Source organism: Pyxicephalus adspersus, chromosome 3 (genome assembly GCF_032062135.1).
Source record: "Pyxicephalus adspersus chromosome 3, UCB_Pads_2.0, whole genome shotgun sequence".
NCBI lineage: Eukaryota > Metazoa > Chordata > Amphibia > Anura > Pyxicephalidae > Pyxicephalus > Pyxicephalus adspersus.
In genome coordinates, this window is record NC_092860.1 from 138,966,917 (window position 1) to 138,988,491 (window position 21,575).

Consider the following 21,575-nt stretch of genomic DNA (forward strand, 5'->3'; position numbering starts at 1 on the left):
ATTGCTTAGCACATGGCCAAGTTAACCAAGATCACTTAGTGAACAGATAATGCAATGCAGAAAACACTGGAGGAATTCTGGTGCTTGTGGTTTGCTTCAGAAAGAACCACAGGTACAAATTCCACCTATATTCTATGGGCATCATCTCTCAGGCTGGGCACACACTTACCAAGACCAAGCAGAGGCCACCCCATATTATGTCATTGCCGCCAAGTCATCCATGTCATTCATGGAATCAGGAAGGAATTGTTTCCTGTTGAATTGTACCAGAGATCTTTTTTGCCTTGCTCTATGCCTATAGGGTTTCAAATCTGGAATATGTTTATTTCCAGTGGTTGAACTTGATGTTCTTTTTCAATCTTACCTATTATGTAACTATGTTGGGAAGAAGAATGCTGGAAATTGTATTTTTTTCTTTTTAATAAAAATTGCAAATTAACATGGGGAGAAGAAGATGGCTGAGGGGTTTGAGTCTCAATATTCTCACAATTACAACAGTTCTCATTCTCTTTCCCACACCGGTTCACATCTTTTCCCAGAAGTTTGCACATTGTTTTAAAGTGAAATGACAGGTTTGAGTAAATTTCATTAGTTTTTTTTTTTACTTTTTCTGGGCTACTCATTCCCACTTCCCTGTTTTTTTTTATTTATATAATGAGTCTTGTTGGGAGGTGCCAGTCATTTTTCAGCGATGTAGAATGTAAAAATGCTGGCAGAATAATTTGTCATGGCAGGACTGTCATGGCAGGGATCTCTAGCAGTCTCATGTAATGCTTGCAGTCTTTGACCATCTCTTGCAGTATAATTGTAACCCCACCTGTAGCATGGCTGCACTCATGTCTGACTTCTTCCAATGGCATGCCCAAGGTATGACCGCATTCTGTACCATTACAGGTAGTCCCCGGGTTACATACGAGATAGGCACTCTAGGTTTGTTCATTAGTTGAACTTGTATGTAAGTTGGAACAGGTACATTATTTTAGAAAATGCAATTAGGACAGATGTTTGTCTCAACATATTATTAGGCAGCATGTGTCAGTTACTGTATAACATGCTCACTGTGAGCTATTCACTTTATGGAGCCTAGACATTTATTAACTTCTGGAGCAAGCTGTGCTTTGATATGCAAAAAGAAACAACTGCAGAGTTTGTCTTGGTCATTAAAGAGTTACAAGAGCTTGCAAAAGAGCTCAGTCTTAGCTGTGTTTAGCAAAAGATTTTTTCTGCAAATCAGCAAACCGCCCCCTCCCCTGTAAGCCCCCGTCCTGCACACAAATGAGCAGGGAAGCCCTGTTCATATTTAGGAGTCGTCGGTAGTTAACATAACTTACGATACATTGTGGTGTGCTACAATGTAGGTCTGTGGGCCCCTAGTATACTGTTATGAAAGTTGGGGTGCCATTTGGAAAAACAGCCCTGCATTGTACCACACCTTATTACACATCATAATTGTTAAACCAACATTAAAGGGACCCTGTTAGTGGGCTACAAAAAGTCAGAGTTCCTATACTGTAGCATCAGATTCTTCAGCATTTGACACTTCTGGGAGTGTCAGATTCATGTGTCCCTGTTGCTCACTGTGGATTTATCCTCCAACCTTTATATCACTACATGATATAGCAGAGAAGATAGGGATACAGGCATATCATACTCTCAAAAATAGGTTTATAGATCAATTTAATTAGTAGCTTCTATGTTGCAGGAGACCACCAATTATTTATTTATTTAGGGGACTGAATGAATCAGCTTTATAGGATACATTATACTATTGTGTTTTTCTATGCTACGGAAGACTTTTATGGGGAAAAATACTAAATATCATTCAAATACTAAATATCATTCAAATATTGGTAACCTCTATTTTATTTCAGTAATAGAAATTAAGACAATGGTCAACAAGGTATACGGACATTTTAGTTATATGTGGTCAATTTTAAATGCAAAAAATGTATTATACCTAAAATACTCTTCTAAAAGTAATAAACAGCTTGTTGACAACCAAATTACTTTTGTGATAGAACAGAGCTCACTGTCATAAGTATTTCTTAGAATTTATATTTTAGTAACTCCCATGTTGCTACATATCAATTGTCCATAGATTAAAAGCAGTTCGTAAAATAGAGCCAATTGCAGATATCAGTCTTTGATGATATTTCTAGAGGATCTTCAGTACCACATCACACTCAATTATTCACTTTTCTTAAATCTTAAAAGAAATACAAAATACAGCTATTATCTCTTTTTATCAGTCTTTTTTGGCATGATCTTGCTGTTTATCCACTGCACATAATTTGATACTTTAGTGTAGACTCCAGGTTTGTTCATTTGGCCACATCCGTCTCCCCAACTAACAATTCCATAAAGGTAGGTGATCCCATTCTGCTCACAAGCCAGGGGCCCTCCAGAGTCTCCCTGAAATTGAAAAATTAATAACATTAATAACATTTTACTGAGTTTTGAACGCATCAGCTGTGTGCCATGGAACATTAAAGCCAACTCTTGGTGCTCTTTTCTTTAAAGAGGAACTAAACTCAAAAATCCCCCAAAACAAAATAAAATTCACTTACTTTCAATCCCGCAGAGCAGTCGATCGGTCCGGAGGTGTTTTGCATCGGGTCCCGCGTCGTCCCTCTCATCTTCATGCTCCAGGCACCGCCATCTTCGCCTCTTCTTTCGGGTTCTTCTTCCTACGTCACCCAACCCAGGCGCGAGATCGAGTGACGTAGATGGTCAAAAAAACTTGCAGATTTTACAGTGCATGTGTGAGATTGGTCATTTTTTTCCCTTTTCATGAAAAGGCTCCTTCTGCCATTGCCCGAGATGCTCAGGCATAGGCAGAAGGAGCACCCAAGAGCCTCCCGGGATGCAAGATGTAGGTATACCGGGAGGCTCTGCGCTCCCATTCATTCACGAGAATGGGATCACGAATTAGGGGGCAGTGCTGTTTTCTACCCTTTTATGTAAAGTGAAAAATGTGAGTTTAGGTACACTTTAATATGGGTATAAATATGAGCTAAAGCATAATTTTCATAAACAATATCAGGTTTAGGTTCCATGTTATAGTACTCTATCATAGATGTGAAAAAGATAAATATATATTTCTTTTGTTCAAAATGGCGAACAGCTAGCACAGCAACTAATATTATCAGCCAATCACAATTGACTTTAAAGTAATCTGTCTTCATTCTTTATTGTTATGTTATTTCAACCTCAAGGCTGTTTAACAGACAAGAACAATGGCGGGTGTCTGAATAACAATGTACCTGACAGGCGTCTTTGCTGCAATCAAAATATCCGGCACAAATCATATTTTCACTCAATTCAGATCCATAGACTTCAGGGCTGCTGCATTTACTGTCGGGGACTAGCGGCACCTTGATTTCCTGCAGAACATATGAATAATCTATGGCATCTGTAAAGAAGAATATAAAGCAACTATTAAACACAATGATTTTTAGTGCGAGAGGGCAATAAAATATATATATTTTATATATATAAATATATAAAATATATATTATATATATGGGCAATAAATATATATATATTTATAATATCCTAATAATAATTGTGATAATAACCACATTATGGCAAACATGAGCACATAGTTATCATGTAGCCATAACTTCTAATGTAACAGCCTAAAAATTAAACTATATTTTACCACAATATAATAAGGGCCTTTCAAGGCATCAAAAACAAATTGAATTAAAATTTTTATTATTCAAATATTGTTATTTTATTGCAAACATGTATTCAACGATTTGTTTCACACTTAAAATCCAGCATTACAGTTGTTATGTTCCAGGTTGATATAACAAAACCACTTTGACCATTATTGTCTAACCACTATTTTAGATTACATTTCAATGTATAGAAATGATTTATGATATTGATATTTATTGATATGTGTTCAATTGATATCAAGAGGACCACAAGCAATATTAGTGACTAGTCCTTTTTTGTGCACACTTTTCATTATTGATTTCTTCTTGAATGCTTGATTCTTCTTGTTCAAGGACTTCTTTCTATATAGCAAATGGTAGCCTTGTGATGCCTAGTTGTCTGGTGAAAGACACTACCCCAATTCAAAGGCAAATGACCATATGTCTAGTAAAAGATCAGAGTTCAGGCAGAACTATTGTTTGTTCGGTTTTGCCTAATCCAAAACAAGAATGATGCTGAGGCTCGTTGGCTGTATTAGTCAATGCGATAAAAACTGCATATTGTTATTAATATTTTTATTAATATTATTATTATTATTATTATTATTATTGAACAGAATTTTTATAGCCCCAAAATTTTATGCAGTGCTGGAAATTAAATAGGGGGTGCTAATGAACACAGACAGTGACACAAGAGGAGGAGAGGACCCTGCCCCGGAGAGCTTACAATCTAGGAGGTGGGGGAAGTATCACACAATAGGAGAGGAGATTCCAGTTATAGTATTACACATGCTCTTCCAGGCTGCCTATGCACTTTATTCAATAAAGGAATATCCTCATACAGATGATGAGCAAGAATATAGTCTGACTGCCTAATTATTAAGCCATTTGGACCCTTGCTGACATCACATGACTTAAAACGGATAGTCTTAGATAGATAGGCAGTATGGTGGCTCAATGGTTAGCACTCCAGCCTTTGCAGCGCCAGGTTCGAATCCCAGCCAGGCCAGAGTTTACAGGTTCTCCCCGTGTCTGCCTGGGTTACCTCTGGGTACTTTGGTTTCCTCCCACATCTCATAAACATGCAGTTAGGTTAATTGGCTTCCCCCCAAAAATTGACCTTAGACTACAATAATGACATATAACTATAGTAGGCACATTAGATTGTGAGCTCCTTTGAGGGACAGTGACATGACTGAGGACTTTGTACAGTGCTGTGTAATATGATGGCACTATATAATTACTGTGTAATAATAATAGTTCAGCATTACAAAACATGGTCTGGCAGTATTTTTTTGCACAAGAAAAAGGTAATGTCATCTTGGCCTGACCAATAAAGATCCAACAGCCGAATGTGCTGCAGAAAAAGATGGCAAGGAGTTAGGACAGGGGAGTGTCCTATGCATCAGGCAGGTGAGTTTATTTTATTGCAGAAAAATCACCTATCCCCTCTGGATTAAAGGACCAGCTTGGTAATTTTTTTTATTTTTTACATTTAGTTCCACTGTAATGCCAAAGGTCAAAAAGATATGTCATGGTGAGATCCTGGTACAGCTTCTGCTTTAGGGCAGAATAGTGCAGGAATTAGTTTTTTATCATTTATAATTAGGCATAAAGATTGAAAAAGGTTTTATTTAGCTCTAGGTTTATTTTAAGCAATAAACAAATACTGTAAGCAGTTTGTTGAAGAAATAGGAACATGCAATTATTTGCTCTACTAACACATATATCAATGCACATTGAGTGTATCATATTTATGCATAGACCTGTCTGGATAGAAATATGCGCGCTGCCATTGCAAAGGTCACCTAACATCTGAAAATTGATATTAAGTAATTGACCAGAAGTAAACATCAGACTTCACTTGACCCGTATCCCCCGGGAACTAACACTAAAATGTCAGGATAAGACCAAGTATTGCAGGAGACAGGAAGTATAGATTTTTTTTAGATAAGCTATTGCAATGCGTGCGCTGCAACTCTGCATTGGCAACCAGTTAAATCTGGACATTTTGCTCTGAATATAATAGATAAATACAAAGAAAGTACAAAATGTAATGAAACACGAGAACTGTCCAGCAGTATTTACAAAGGTTATTATTTTGCCACCTTGCCTTTCAATATCCTGTTTTTCAGAATTCTGGAGGTCTTTGGTGTCAACTATCATTTCTTATCCCGGGCATGATGGTGTTGGATAGTAAGTACCATTTTCCTAAAATATACATATCTTATTCTTCTCCCAAGGTAATATTACACATGAGCAAGCACCTGAATATAAGGTTTTGTTCAATCATAAATGATGAAGGATTCTTGAACACATCTAATAATAATGGTCATAGGTCTTTGCTGCAGAGCACGTTAACAGTTCTCGGGGTATTTTTAAGTAACAAATGAAAGAACCAGAATAGAACAAACAGTGCTGAAGGTCCTTTATGTAACAGAGCCTTGATTATTGCCACTGATTTCCTCTGAGTGACTATAATCTGTATTTTTAGCGCAGTGTAAAGTACATTCAACATGTGAATGTAGCAGGGGGGGAAGAATAATGGATTTATTATGATTACCTGACTATAGCTAAAGTCTTAAATGGGTAATACATTGCACTAAACTGTATTACATGCTAGACTGCACTACATCAGGATTTATAGGTGACAAAGCGTTGGTGTTTTTTGTTTTTAAATCCGCTTGGACCTGATAATTTTACAGCAAAGGTATAGCTAACGTTAAGAATTTATTTTATTTTTAAAATTTGTTTATATGGTTATGAAGCTTTAAACACATTTGAGTTGTGCCAGAGCATCAATATGCACATAGTTATATTCAAATCAGTTTATCATATGATTGTTTCAACATAATAAACATGGGGCCAGAAGTGTAATAGCACTCATAAGTTAGGATTTACACTGGCTATCTGGTTAACACCAGTTATTTCATGTTATTATGTAGAAAAGAAGGATACTCAACTAAATAGGTGTACCCAGTGTGTTATAAGGAGGTATTCAGCAAACTGATTCCTGGTACAACCGACTTTATTCAACCTAACCCAAATATCTCCTACCAATTTTTGCCAGGTAATCTGTGTGGCAGTATATCAGTTTCTTGTAGGGTAAAGATACAGTGACAAAATTTAGCAATTTATCATCAATATCCAGGGTAGAGGGGTAACCGAGAGTATATACCATTATAATGGTCATAGTTTGTTAGGCAATGAGCCAAGATAAGGAGCTGTTAGATTGATGTTGGCTATACCCAGCATGCATAGTAGTGGCCAAGAGAAACCGTGCATCCCTTTTGGTCAGGAATAAATGTAGTATTCTGTAGAAAGTTGCAGGATAGGGAAGCTGAAAATCAAATCATGAGAAGTCAATAGCTCTAATCCATATGGGGAGATTGCGGCTTCAGAAATTTTTAAACTTTACCTGTGTCCTTTGGAGTAATTGTGAGTGCATTGTGTCTGTGGCCCTCTGGGGTAAATGTGGGTGCATTGTGTCTGTGGCCCCCTAGGGTAAATGTGGATGAATGTGACTGTGGCCCTCTAGGGTAAATGTGGGTGCATTGTGTCTGTGGCCCCTTAAGGTAATTGTGCGTACATTGTGTCTGTGACCCCTGGGGTAAATGTGGGTGCATTATGCCTGGGCCCCCCTAGGGTAAATGTGGGTGCATTGTGTCTGTGGCCCCTAGTGTAAATGTGGGTGGATTGTGCCTGTGGCCCTCTATGGTAAATGTGGGTGCATTGTGTCTTTGGCCCAATGGAGGAAGTTGCAAGCTCTTGTGCCTGTGGCCCCCCTGGAGAAAGTTGAGGGCTCATTGTGCCTAACCCATGTATTAATTATAGTAATAACAGATAACACTGTACTAATATTGATTTATTTGTATATTTTGTATACACTATATTGTGTTTATATGCATATAATTTAAGGTATTATTGCTCTAGGATTATATTCTTTGATCTAACTGATGAAGCAGAGTTTTCATGGAAACACATTAAGATTTTAACCTTTTGTCACTGCCTATTTCAACCATTGTGAAAGCTTTCAATGCTTGTTACGATGTATTATTTGACATGTGTACCAAGAGTGGTGAACGTCAAGGTCTGTAGTCATACAGTACAAGGAAAACCTGTTACATAAATGACACCCACAAGAAACTGAATTTACCTTTCCCTATTTTTCCACAATAAATGTATGTATTATTTTTGGTCTCTTTTAGATCTTTTCTGTGTATTGAGTCTCATGGTGATTATATGATCTGCTTTGGTTGCCATTGAAGTTCTATTTGAAAACTAGGAATTTGTAGACGTTATGACCTTTTGCAAGCTTCTGGGGTGATAGAACTCAACTCTGGGATTCAACTTTGGTTTTATAATTTATTAATAAAAAAGCCTATGCCTTTAAAAAAAAATTAAAAATGTATTTCTCACTATAAAACCCTATTTCTATTGTTCTATCTCTACATCTGCTATGTTATGGTTTGTAGGTCCTCTGCTGGGTTTTGATCACCATTGTCATTGGATCTATATCCTGCAATGTACTTGGAGCTACATTAACAATGTCAACCTGGCTGGGACAAGAGCTGTATGTTTAATTTATAGACCACTGCAATGCTGCAAGAGATGACTAAAGACCACCAACATGCTGAGACGAGAGCTTTATGTGCAAGTTATAGTTCAGAAGTACTCTAAAAAGACCCAGGTACCCCCATTTAATGTAGTGTCACTGGCACCTGCCTACATTTATTTATAACCTAGATAACTAGTTCATACCAAGATGCCCAGTCCATGATTAATGTCTGCCTGTAGAATATGTGCATCAGTTTCTTTAATTCATCTTCATACCAAATACTAACTGATTGCGTATAAATATAAAGCAGAAGTAAAAGTTTTTATGGTAATAACTAAGACTCAAACCTTCTCTGGTCCGTCCCCATCCAGACACTTGGCACTCATGACCATCTTCAAAGGTGATGCCACCATCTGGCAGGCAGATTGTCTGCACAAACTGAGTCTTCTTCGCACACTGGCCATCCTTTTTTTTCAATCTGATTAACACTAAAATGAAAGAACAAAACTTTTTTGAAATGCCTGTAGAAAATTTAAATATGAACACCAATATAATGCACTGTAAAAATGTTTTTAAAAGAAAAGAATATTAAGTCAGACTGGTTGATATTGGACAATAAACAGATATTTCAAATACCGTATTTGGTTAACTAAAGCCTAGGGCAATATGTAATGCAGAAAGATAGGGAACAGAAAAGAGGACTTTAGCCATTAAATGTCTAATTGAAATTCATACAAATCCTAAAGCACATAAAGATGATATCACTGGGTATACAATGTGGTATGGAATGGAAACAAAGGCTTTATTTATTATTAGTAATGAAGGTCAAGAGGACCAGGAGAAGGCAAAATACAAGCAGAATAAACTGGTTTTATATGTTATTGTTGTATCCCATTCACAGACACAGTCAGTTGTATTGAGTCATGTGATTTCTTACCATGTAGGCAGTCAGTCTAATCAACTGCCGTTGCCTAAAGATCATATATAAATGTGTATCACCCCAGTAATGGGTTTTGCAATCTCTCTTTAACTGCCAATTTGTATGGATCATATAATCTCCCTAATCAACTGCCACAAAATAACTAATTTATCCACTATGTTTCTTCTTCCCAACATTACTCACCAATATCATGTTCGTTGGGCTTAAACACAGAGTACTTGTCATAAAATATATATCTATCTATTTCAAAGGTCTGTGTGACGTCTGTGGTTACATTGTAGAAGTGTTGCCCCAAGACCACTCTCACCGTTGTTTTTCTCGGGCTGTAGGAAGAATAAATATTTGAAAGAAAACAGTCAATGTTATTACTCAGGGCAGGGGATCATCTTTCTCAACATTCTCATTTTGTCCTAATTGCTATTTGCAGGAATGAAGATAATGCATTGGACAGTTAGCTAGGTTGAAAAAAAGATACATCCATCAAATTCAATTACAATAAATAATATGACTTTTATTGTTGCAATCAATTCCTAATTTCACCTTTCAGTGCAAGTTCAAACATGCAGAAGACAAATTTGTTTGCTATGGACAAGTCTGTAAATATTATACACTTTAATAAATTGGGCCCACTGGAGTAAAAAGTAAAACTATTCTGTAGGGTTTATACGATGGCTGTTTTTCTACATTTGACCAGGGTTTGGAACACACAAGGTGCATTGAATAGTACACATTGCATTTCAGATGCTGCGTTTAAATGCTTTGTGTAGACGTTGCATTTAAATAGGTTTCATTCAAACTGCAGTCAAAGCAGCTCAAATGCAGCATTTTCTTGTCAAAGATCCCTTTCTGTCTCCAAAAAGCAGATATGCCATGTGTTTTATCTGTCCCTATTATGTGTCTCAAGGCAGCATGGCTTTCTGAACCTTGGAAACAAAGTTGGGTTTATGCATGAAGAACCTAGAGTAGAAAAATAATGAGGATTTATGGCATCTCAGCCATCCATATCTGAATAGGTGGGTTGCGCAGGGGTCATGGATCCCTTTACTATTGGTTGTGATACAAAATCAGTCAACCAAGCATAAGCAATCACTTAATCCTCAATCAGATGTTGAGCAATTGGATATGTTGCTTAATAGCAACTGAAAGTACACAATGGGGCAGATTTATTAAGGGTCTCCAAGACTGGAGAAGATAGACTATCATGGGAGAACCGCTGGGATTGAAAACATTTGCCAATTAATAGAATATGATTTTTAGGAAATCCATTCCAGGTTCCAGCTGGATCCCCCTGGTTCTCCCATAGTCTATCCTCTCCAGGCTTAGAAAGCTTTATTAAATTAGACCCAATGAGTCTCGTGTAGAAATCATTGATCAATTTGGATTAAACTTCAATCACTTTCTCGATGAGAAAAAACAGCAAAATATTGTGTGTGCAGTGTTTTGAGACTTTCAACAGATCTAATACCAGTTGAAGAAAATATGTATGTATTCTGTTGTGTTTGGTGTCCCAATTACCAAGCTCTAAATCGCTTTCAGTGCCAATCCCCAGGAATCTCACAACACTGTGGGCATAAATGATCTGATATACTTAGGTCTGTAGGTTTTATAAAACCCAGAGCTCTTACAACATAAATGAAGATTTTATTTTTCCCTTGCAAATATTTAGTGTATTTCTGATGGAGACTGTAACATTCTGTTGTCTTTTCAGTAATTATTGCTGCAAGCAAGGCTAGATAAATATGAAGGGCACTTCGAAAAAGCCACACCTTTGTTTTAGATGAATTATTTTCACACAGAAGCAAAGGCTACAGTGACTTTCAGTTCAGCAGCCAACCGGGGCTCAAGTAATACCCAGGAACAGAGGTTGTAATATAGATCTATATAAAGTATATAAAAAGTGTTGTATAGATATAGGATAGATATAGATATATATATATATATATATATATATATATAGATAGATAAGATATAGGTAGATCTTTTGCATCACCAGTGACTTACAAAATACTTTCATTGATCTAACATCTAATGACTTGTTTGGTCTTCACCAAAACTCCTAAAGCTGGAGAAAGGATTGACAACAAGGCAGCCTTCAGATTCACTATTATTTGACTAAGAGTAAGATGGCACAAAGCAAAACACCATTTCACATACTCTATATTAGACACGTTCAATGTTCGGCCTGGGGCCGGTGTTCAGATTTGCACCGGCCCGTAGCCTCTGTCATAAAATCAATAAAATGCAGCCCGCTAGCACTGTTGACCACAGTATAAAATACACGCGTATAAAAAAGCTATTTTATATTTCATTAGTTGATCAACCGCCTTGCAATTATCGGCCCGCTACTCGGCGGCATAATCAGCAAGACAGGAGTCCCCATGTGTTCACAGGGAATCCCCTACATCATTATAGTGGGTGTGTGCTGTGCAGAACCGGCACAAACCACACCCACTCTGATTCCAAAATGTGGTCTGTACGGAGCCTGCACTGACAGCAGACTCCGTGCACAGGGAATCCCTCACGTCACCCTGGTAGGCGCGTGCTGTGCGGGACCCATACAGATTACGCCCACACCAACCCCGGTTAGTGGTCAGCCTCCACACATTTTCGCTTCACGAAATCTGGCCCTCTTTGCAACCCCTGCCCAATATAACCCATTATTTCAGGTTGTGATGTCCATAGATTATTAAGAACAATAGTAAGTGAATTTTCATTATTAAGCTCACCTTAGGACACAAAGTGAAGAATAGTTTGTGCTCTTCAATAACCCAGGGCAATATTTGGTCTAAGTGGCAGGTAATATCTAAAGATGTTAGAGAATTCTCTGCTTTCCCATTGAAATCTGTCTAGTACCTCTAGTACTGAAAACAACTCTACTAACAACTCTTTTGGACCTCCCTTTCTGTCTAGCGACATAATTTAACCTGCAGTGGTTATTGTTCTGGAGGTCTTCTTCCCCAGTGAAGGGAGAGCTTTCATTATGAGGTAAGAACATGGTGCTGCTCCCCATGACAGGTACAAGATTAGGGAAATGGGGGGTTCAGTTCAGACATATAGGAGGTTGTATATTTTGATGAGGGGGCAGGGTGCAAAGTCTCAAAAGAAGCAAACCATAAAACTCACCCTGTAAGGGTTCATAGATCCTAGTTTAAGGAGAATTCCAACCCAATACAAATAACAGAGAGGGCCAGGGTGGCAGAATGTCATACAGTGGCATGTCACATCCAGTAGCAATTATTGACAGTCAACACTGACAGCTGACCTCTAGAGTCCCCAAGGAACTCTGAATATAACAAGCAGTAAGAGTAACATATCTTCTCTGAAGTAGATCGCTCGATTGAAGAAACAGCCCCATGCCTAGCACCAATGAGATCTTGTGCTAAAGTAAATCTCTTCTAGGTGCCTTCTTGTTTACCAGTGGTAACCAGGCTTATCCCCTCAGTGGTTCAGCCTTTAGACTCAGGCCTAGCCCTGTCCACCCTAGTGTCTTCTAATCATCTATGGTGAGAGGCCCCCAGAACTCAGTTCCCTACCAATTTATTCTGTTTTAGAGCCCATCAAAAAAGCACAAAAGGGCACAACAGGCCCAACGTGTAATTCATCAGGTTAGTTATTGGTTCCTACCTTGCTAAGGCCAGGTTCCTCCCGTGCAACAGACGTTAGCAGCACTCCCTAGGGAAAACAGATTCTAGAACTGTCCAACACATACTAAAATGAATCCCTTATACCTTACAGAGACCTTTTTATACTAATATAAAAGTAAAGTATAATAACTTATTAGTTACCTTTCTTTTCCAGCATGTTAGTGTAGATCAGGGGTGCCCAACAGGTGGATCAGGTCTACCAGTAGAAAACAAAGGCAACGCAAGTAGATCGGGGAGCCCTTCCTTTCAAAATAAACTCTACCACGCACAGGAGTTATTAAGTCCAACTTTTTATTGTTGGCAGATCATTTTGACTTTTCCAGCATGTTAGTGTAGATCAGGGGTGCCCAACAGGTGGATCAGGTCTACCAGTAGAAAACAAAGGCAACGCAAGTAGATCGGGGAGCCCTTCCTTTCAAAATAAACTCTACCACGCACAGGAGTTATTAAGTCCAACTTTTTATTGTTGGCAGATCATTTTGACTTTGGTCATTTTAAAAGTAGCTCGCAAGCCAAAAAAGTGTGGGTACCCCTGGTATAGATGCTGACACGCAAGATGTCTATATGGTATAGATGCTGGCTCGCAAGCCAAAAAAGTGTGGGTACCCCTGGTATAGATGCTGACACCCGGTCTCCATTGGCAATCAGCCAGATTACAGCATGAAAGCGAACCTTTGATTGTAATGAACTATCTTGCTATTTTCTTTCATTATAGTATCTCTAAATCAGCCCCAAATCTGAAAAGCTCTGATGAATAAAGCAGTGCAGAGTGAAATGAATGTAGTTTTGCTTGTGCTTTGTAACCTATTTTCCAATGGATTTGCCTTACAAAAAAGTAAGCCACTTAGAGCCACAAGAAGCAAAGGATAAATGCAAATATAGCTAATTATCTGAAGGTTTACGGGGAAAGCTGTGTTTGTGCCTGAATCAAGGCAGATAAAGACATCAGAGTTTCCAGCTACACTCATTTTACCTTTTCTTCTTTACACAGTTGGTCTTGTGGAGTTACTTTCAATTATCAGAGCTATGATTCGGCCATGTGTTACAGCAAAAAGAACATCACTGGCTGTGTTTAATCTGCTGGCAAATGTCCCCACAACCTATTGAACAATGAAAGGCTCTGCGGGTTAGCCAGAGCTTCTACAACAGGAGTGAGGGGCCAGCTTTACATTAAGGTGATTGTTAGTGAAGGGTATAAACTTTGCTCTCGAGCCAGCGGTGATGAGTCGAAAAGCATTTAACGTGAGCTAATGAAAATCTAATACCAATCCACTGCCATTGCTTATTGTTTTAAGATCCGGGCTCTAGGGCTATCAAGCTCAACCTTTCTTGACTATTAAGCGAGTCACTGAATTGGAAAAAGCGTGCAGCCATTGTATTCCTGAAAAATTCCATGAAAAATAATTGATTACATAGTTCATCAAGGGTAACAGCAATGGTATTTCTATCTTCACATGTTCATTTCCAGTCTTAGCTCTTATCCAACTTCTTATCTGGAAACTTATCTGAAACCAATATTATCCATTCTTATCTGGAAACATTCTGAGTCCTGGAAGCAGTGTTTACTCTGATGCCAAAAGTTTCCCAGTAAAGCAAGTCCTAGAACTGAAGTTAGGCAAAGGATCTGCATGACTAAAGCTGCGTACACACTTCGAACGAACGACGAACGATCGATTGGGCAAAAATCGTTCGTAAAAAAAGTAACCAACGACGCCGACGAACGAGGAAAGTCGTTGGAAATGAACGACCGGACCGGCGGATCGGATTGGACGACGATCGTTGACCATCGTTCGTGTGTACGATCGTTCATTGATCGTCCATGGTCTGAGCATGCGTGATGAACGAACGTTCCTGTGGTGCACATAACTTCCTGTATCGTTCAAACGATCGCATCTATTGTGTGTACAATATCTACGAACGATCGTGTCGTTATCTGTATGTACAGGATCGGTGCTATACGATCGTTCGCAGATATCGTGCAGGATCGTTCGTCGTTCGTTTACCAACGATAATAATTGGAAGTGTGTACGTAGCTTAAGTGGAGGAGGAAAACTTTAAATTGTTGGAAAGGAAATGAGACTGGCAGTACAGTTTGGGTACAGTTTGAGAGGGGAGTAAGAGATGAAGTGATGAGATCATGCGGACTAGGCGGGTAAGCTTTTATTATTCCACCATGAGAAAAATCTATAAGTAAAGCTATCCTAATGTGCATCATGATGGAAACCAACATGTACTGCAAAAAAATAACCTCTTCAGATCTTGGGGTACCTATTGCACAGCACCCTTCGGTAAAACCTGGCAGCAGAAATAGTTAAAATCCTTTATCTCAGCAGGAACTTTGTAAGTCTTTTCCCTTTCCATTATTCCCCCAGAATATGCAATCAATACAACAATCATTAATCTTTATCCTTAACCACATCTAATTATAGTCACCATTGTTTAAAATCTCCAGCGTGGGATTCCACTTCTTCCTATAGTTTATATTTGTTATCTCTAGTCCATATCCCAATCAGTAAATGTAATTCCTGATTAATAATATGATCACTTAATAATCAGGTCATATCCTAGTGACAGGTCATATCTTTTTTTATCCACATCTACCATCTTTGCATAACACACATAAGAACCCAAAAGTAATGTCCTAGTGAGCACCCCCCTTATTGATCCATCAATGGTGGCCTGTGTGCTCCGTGAGGGCACCAGCCTATCCAACCTTTAATTAGTAGCTGGATTTTCAGTAAGTGAGGTGCCAGCTGACCCTCTTGGAGTGCAGCACTAGAAAAAGCAATTCATAGCTTGATAATAGCTGCTCTAAAGAAATTCCTATCCCAGCGGTATAATCTCCATTCATTGTAAAACCAAGAAAAAGAAGCAACTTTCCTCTTCCATATTTTATAAAATTTTTATCAATATTCATGTAACTCCAATCTATCAGGATCATAAGGGAATACTTCCAAACAATAAAAAATATTTGACACCTTTACAAGGTCTTGGTTCAAGTATTAAAGATGAGTACTGAATCAGCTAATCTTTCATTGTGGCTCCTGTTTTATCTGCATTGTATCTAAAAGAATGCATCTTGGAAAGAGGAAACTGAACTTTCTCTCACATGACCTAGAACAGCTAACGAGGTGAACCCTATCCAATTGGGACACGTTGCAATAATCAAATATTTTGGTTTGTGGTTCAAGTTAAAACCTGACTTGGTAATATACCTAACTTTACTGAGAGTTTCTTTCAAACTTGTATAACCCTACTAGATATTTAATGTACCTGTCTGCAAAGCAGTGAGCAGCTGAGACCACCCAGCATGGCATTAAAAGGCTGCCGGAACAGAAATTTTTGCCAATGTATATTGCCGCCAACCAAGGATGAGCGCCCGGAAGTGCTGAAAGACCGCCCAGGATTCGCCCTCGCAGCATAACCCGCTTCTCATGTCTTTTCCCGCACTTTGGTTTAGTTACAGCAAATGTGTTCACTGCAAATTCATCATCCAGGACAATTCTCCGAGACTTATCAGCTGTAAAATACCAAACCGGGAACATCTGAGTGTTTATATGAAAGCACATACTATGTATATAAGTATATATATATACTATATAAGATGAAAAATATAACATTAATGAAATGTTTATTTCCAACAATGAAAAACTTTAATCAATAACCATTTACTGTATTCATCAATATTTCCTAATGAACTTTTCATGTACATACAGCAATCATAAAAACTGCTTATTGGTTAACAAACATTAATCTAATTGTTGTAACCTTTTCTGCTATATCCCAAAGGGGGGTAGAAAAAAACATGGTCAGTACCTCCTTTACACTTTTACCTCTTGTACACCTTTTCATGCTCCTTTTTGTGGGCAGTGCCTTCCGATTGTAAGGCAGCTTACTACCGGTGGTTAGGTCTGGGCATCAATAGAAAGAGTACATATGGAAAGGTAGGGGTTATGCAGTCCGGACTGGAGAAGGGTAAGAATCTATTTGGGGAAGTCTTCTATTATATGACTTTTTCAGGAGTGTATATTTTTCTGTGGCTGTAATGAGTTGTAGTTAATTGTTGGTGCCTCTCCAAATGTTAGTATCAAAAAACAATTTATCATACTCTGTGTGGACTTTATTATCAGGGCATTTCATAAATCTAGTCAGACATAGACTGGCCCAACAGAAAGTTCCTAGTGGGCTCCCCTACTCCCATGAAGAAAAATATGTTCCTCTGCCCTGGAATGCATTGTCTTCTAGAAAGTGCCACTGAATATGTGTCTATTATATGATGAATAAATGTTTTTTTATCAGTTTGTTACAAGATTAAGTGAAGCTAGGATGACAGATACCAGATTGTTCATTCCCCCATTGCTGCACGTACTCAAAAGGACTGGCACGTTTTACGAAGGTGGGATTTTCAGCTGCTGGCCAAATTAAGTAAAAGAAATGGGTAGGGATTGATTTGGGCAGACAGCTCTTTCATGCCTCGCCTTAACAAATGTTTTTTAGTGTATTTCTGCAATTTAATTTAGTAATTCTGTGGACTATAGTTTTCGGAGCTGCTCTTCTCTTCTTCCAGTTGTGTAATAACTGATAGATAACAATCTGCCTGTTTTGTGAAACGAAAGTAAAACAAACCCTACTTATTAAACAAACCCTTTTATTAGAATAAAACATAGAGATGGTTATTGCTCATCTCTCTACATGTTTGTATGTTTTATATCCGGTACATATAATATGAACATTATTTAAGATTTGTATCCTGGAGAAAAAACTACAATGTGTATACTTACTACATATACGGATATCACAGTGCTCCCAGGACAAATGGTTATCCTTCATCACATAACACCATGGGGTCCCATCTCCATCAGGACTCCTACATTTCGAAGACATCAAAAGAAACACTAATTACACAGACTTATTGTTAAATGGAAATGTCATCAGTTAGTAAGCATAGAGGATTACCCTGGCCATGAACTGCGCTTCTATCCTTTCCTCTGCACCACAGAATGGAAGGGATGGAATTGACTTTGCAATAGAGAGGATCTCCCTAAGTGTAAACAAGTTCTTTTGACCATTGAAGGTGCTTGACGTCACCTCCTAGTCCTTCAGACATGGCCTGAAAGTGTTCACCAATGTTTAAGATTATGAACAATGCAGGTAATTATCATTTACAGCTAATGCTACAGCAGATGTTTATCTACAGGCCTGACCTAAGGTAAGAAGAACAGTAAAGCTTAAATACTCTTACATGTCGTGCTGCTTGTTCTGCTAAGCACAGCACGGATTTGTATTTAAAGCTGAGGTCTGGGCAAACAGCTAAATACACAGATAAATTACATATGAGGGTTTTCTATCCAGTTATCTATAAACAGCTCAGTCCTACTTTACAGATACATCTCTTCCCACTCCTTTGACTTTCCTCTCGTTTACAGTAGGCTTCAAAAGTCTAATACAAAATCAAATCCAGGTAGTTGCACTGCTCACATTATAAAAAACTAAAGATGTATTTTTATCTGTAAAGTCACTTTTCTTTTTCTTTTAGATCCACCTGTACTTTAGCAAAAGTCTTGCAGATCTGTTGAGTGCCATGATGTTCATCCAGCCACTCACCGACTCCATCATACTACACCATTTCTTTAATCTACATAGGCCTACAGTATCCATATCTTTCAACTAGAGTTTAGCTTGGAATAATATAATTGAGAAAAATTAACTTCAATTTTGGCACAGCTTTAGTGCTTCCTGGCTAGCGGTAACATTACCGCTGACATCCCTAACAGAAAATTCCAGGATGAAAATAAAGGAAACTCAGTTTTAACTGGGTTTTCTACTAATGGATATATTTAAATAAAAATAATAATTTAGTGATCAAGCCGTGTTTTGGTGCTTTTCATTGCTAAGAGCTACAAATCCTTTATCCAAAGGACTGTCCTGTCTTCCCCTTCTTTAACATGCTTCACCCCCTTATGGGGTCAACTAACAACTTCATCCTAACGAAATGTATCAGGGATAGAGATCAGCTTTTCATATTCCTTCTCTAACATGCTTCCCCCCTTTATAGGGCCAACTATTAACTTCATTCTAATGAAACTTGGCAGGGACTGAGATAAACTTTTCTTCCCTTGTCTCTAACATGCTTCACCCTCTTATATGGCCAACTATGAACTTCATCCTAACAAAACACGTTAGGGATTGAGATCAACTTTTCTTCTCCCTTTTCTAAAATGCTTCACCCCTTTATGGGGTCAACTGTTAACTTCATCCTAGGAGTAATGTGTATAGCACTAGGTCCTAGACCCCACCAAACAAAGTGGGCTATGGGCCATATATTTGTATGATTGTTTTAATCATGTATTGGTATTAGTGTATAGCAATTTTCATTTCGGCAACACAAAATCCCTGCTGCTATCCTTTCTTTTTTTCATACATTTATGTGGCTTTAGGGGTTAAATACTATTATATTTATTTGAATACTCAAGGAAAGAGGAAACCTCCACAGCCTAATCACTGTCCTGTCTAACAATAAAACTCCATAAAGACATTGATAAATAATATAAATGAAAAAAACATTGTTGAAATGTAAAATTACCAACAAAAAGCCAATTGAAATTTCAGTGTATTATTAACTTGCGTCAATACACAACTCAGTGTTAAATGCACACCACTCTGGCTGGGTCATAGGTTAACACTGTAGGGTTTGGTTGTGGTGCCTAAATTAGCATTTTAAAACACTGATCTGAATTAATACTTGCAAATAATTATAGGGCCCCTCTGGCCCACGCAGTTAATATACATGATGAGCATACGGCATGCTCACAAGACATTTGCGTTGATTAATAATGCCATCTTCTGGCCATGCTGATGATATTTTATCTACATATAAATCTCAAACAACCTAAATCTGTTTCTCTAAATATAATCAGCAGGTTTGCAAAGCTATGTATATGATCATATTTACAATCAGCAGATTATATGAGAATAATAGATGCACAATTTTTTATGGAGGTCAATTAACAAGTAATTAGAGCACTAGCCTGCAGTATGGATGCGATCCTAAACCTTTGTGGATATAATCAACCAACATGCCGATGTGAATTTCATGATGAAGCAAGTCTGAGTTCCACCGCAGGCAGCTGTGGCCCGAAAGGCTTTTCTTCACAACTCCTCGATATTCAGTGGCGTTATCATAATTATAGCAATTCTGTTTGATATCTAAAGGCAAAACCAAGCAACAGTCACAAATTATTGTCCTTTTTTTATAGTCCCATGGCTGCATAAAATTGAGTTATATTTAATTAAATAGGAAATACTGTATGTGTCAGCTCTCCACTGCTTATTAAAACTCAGATTTCTGCTGAAGTTATTCGCCAGGAGCTCAGAGGTGTGCCTATTATGGAATTTATGTGCCAGAGGATGCTTTTAAAATGACAAAGACATGTGATTCGGGCAAAAGCTGGCATCTCATGAGAAGATTCCAAACAAGAGCTGAAAATCAGTCCCTTCAGGTTTTTGGGACACCCATTTCTGAACCTGGCTTTAAGTAGTAGATAAAAAGTGACCATGGAGAGGACCAATGTCAAAACATTTTTTTTTTCTGAATCTTACCTGACAATATACTTAGCAGTCAGTACTAAAGGAAGACATTTAGGGAATGATGTGCCATTTTTCTTGCATCTCATAGAATTCTCAAATAGTCAAAAAAAGAACAGCCTTTGATAGATTAACAGTTGAAGCAGAATTGTGGTGTCTGTGCAAAACCATCTGCACCACAATATAAAGTGTCGGTTCCATTCTGTGCCAAAGCAAAGTAACTAAGTTTTAGTTGCGTAGTGCCTTACAAAGTCCATAGTCATGTCACTAGGTGTCCCTCAAAGGGGCTCACAATCTAATGCCCTGACCTCAGTCATATGTTTTTAATACAGTCCAAGGCCATTTTTTGGGGGGAAGTCAATTAATCTAACTGCATGTTTTTGAAATGTGGGAGGAAACCGGAGTACCTGGAGGAAACCCACGCAGACACAGGGAGAACCTGCAAACTCAGATAGATAGTGTCCTGGCCGGGATTCCAACCTGGGACCTGAGGCTGCCAAGGCCAGAATGCTAACCTTTGAGCCACCGTGCTGCCCATGGCCAAAGACTTGGAAAGTAAAAATTGAAAGTGGAAATTGCAGTGCTAGACAGGTTCTTTTTAGTAGGTAATTCTGCCAAATGTCCAGATATGTTCTGCATACTTCCAGATGATAGCTCAAATTTTTAGCAGTTTACCCCTTAGGATTTATAGACTGAACTCTGAAAACGTTGGCCGAAAAGGCAGTCAGAGGACAAAAGACTTGCCACCACTCTTGTCTATGGTCTCAACGCAGCTGATCTTTCCCACCCTTCTGCCCCTCTATGCCTAAATTTGCACTGTGTCTCCGTATGGAGGTGGCCATAGTGGTAGAGGCAGGACTTTGCTTTCTCATGTCTGAGTCAGAGCAATGAGAACCGTGAACAGCCCAGTAGTGACTTGCTCTCTGACAAATTGCTCTCCAAATCTCCAGAGACATACAGCTATGAGGATGTAGCTAGAGGAGTGCCTAGGCACCTTCCAAAGTCAAGAAGTGCACTGCCAATCTATGTAGGCATTTAAGACAAGTTTTTTTTTGGTACTCTTTGGCACACTTATAGATTCTAAATGTTTCCTAAAACATAGCAAGCCTTCACTTTTTTAGTTCAGTTGCACCTTAAATGATGTCTTCTCTGTCCCTATGGAGTCTCCCCTCTGGGGACAGAGAATA

The 21,575-nt window shown here is 38.3% G+C and overlaps 1 protein-coding gene across 1 annotated transcript in view; it reads right to left on the minus strand.

Annotated features, from left to right (window-relative positions):
- Positions 1–1,845: 1,845 nt before the first annotated feature.
- HGFAC (HGF activator) overlaps positions 1,846–21,575 on the minus strand; it is a 43,712-nt gene continuing 23,982 nt past the window's right edge. Inside the window, exons 8-14 of the mRNA XM_072406509.1 lie at positions 19,833–20,010; positions 17,586–17,671; positions 16,078–16,324; positions 9,344–9,483; positions 8,568–8,708; positions 3,264–3,412; positions 1,846–2,412 (exon numbers count right to left, since the gene is read on the minus strand). Coding sequence (XP_072262610.1) covers positions 2,233–2,412; positions 3,264–3,412; positions 8,568–8,708; positions 9,344–9,483; positions 16,078–16,324; positions 17,586–17,671; positions 19,833–20,010 — 1,121 coding nt within the window. The 3' untranslated portion in view covers positions 1,846–2,232. The remainder of the gene's footprint in view (positions 2,413–3,263; positions 3,413–8,567; positions 8,709–9,343; positions 9,484–16,077; positions 16,325–17,585; positions 17,672–19,832; positions 20,011–21,575) is intronic.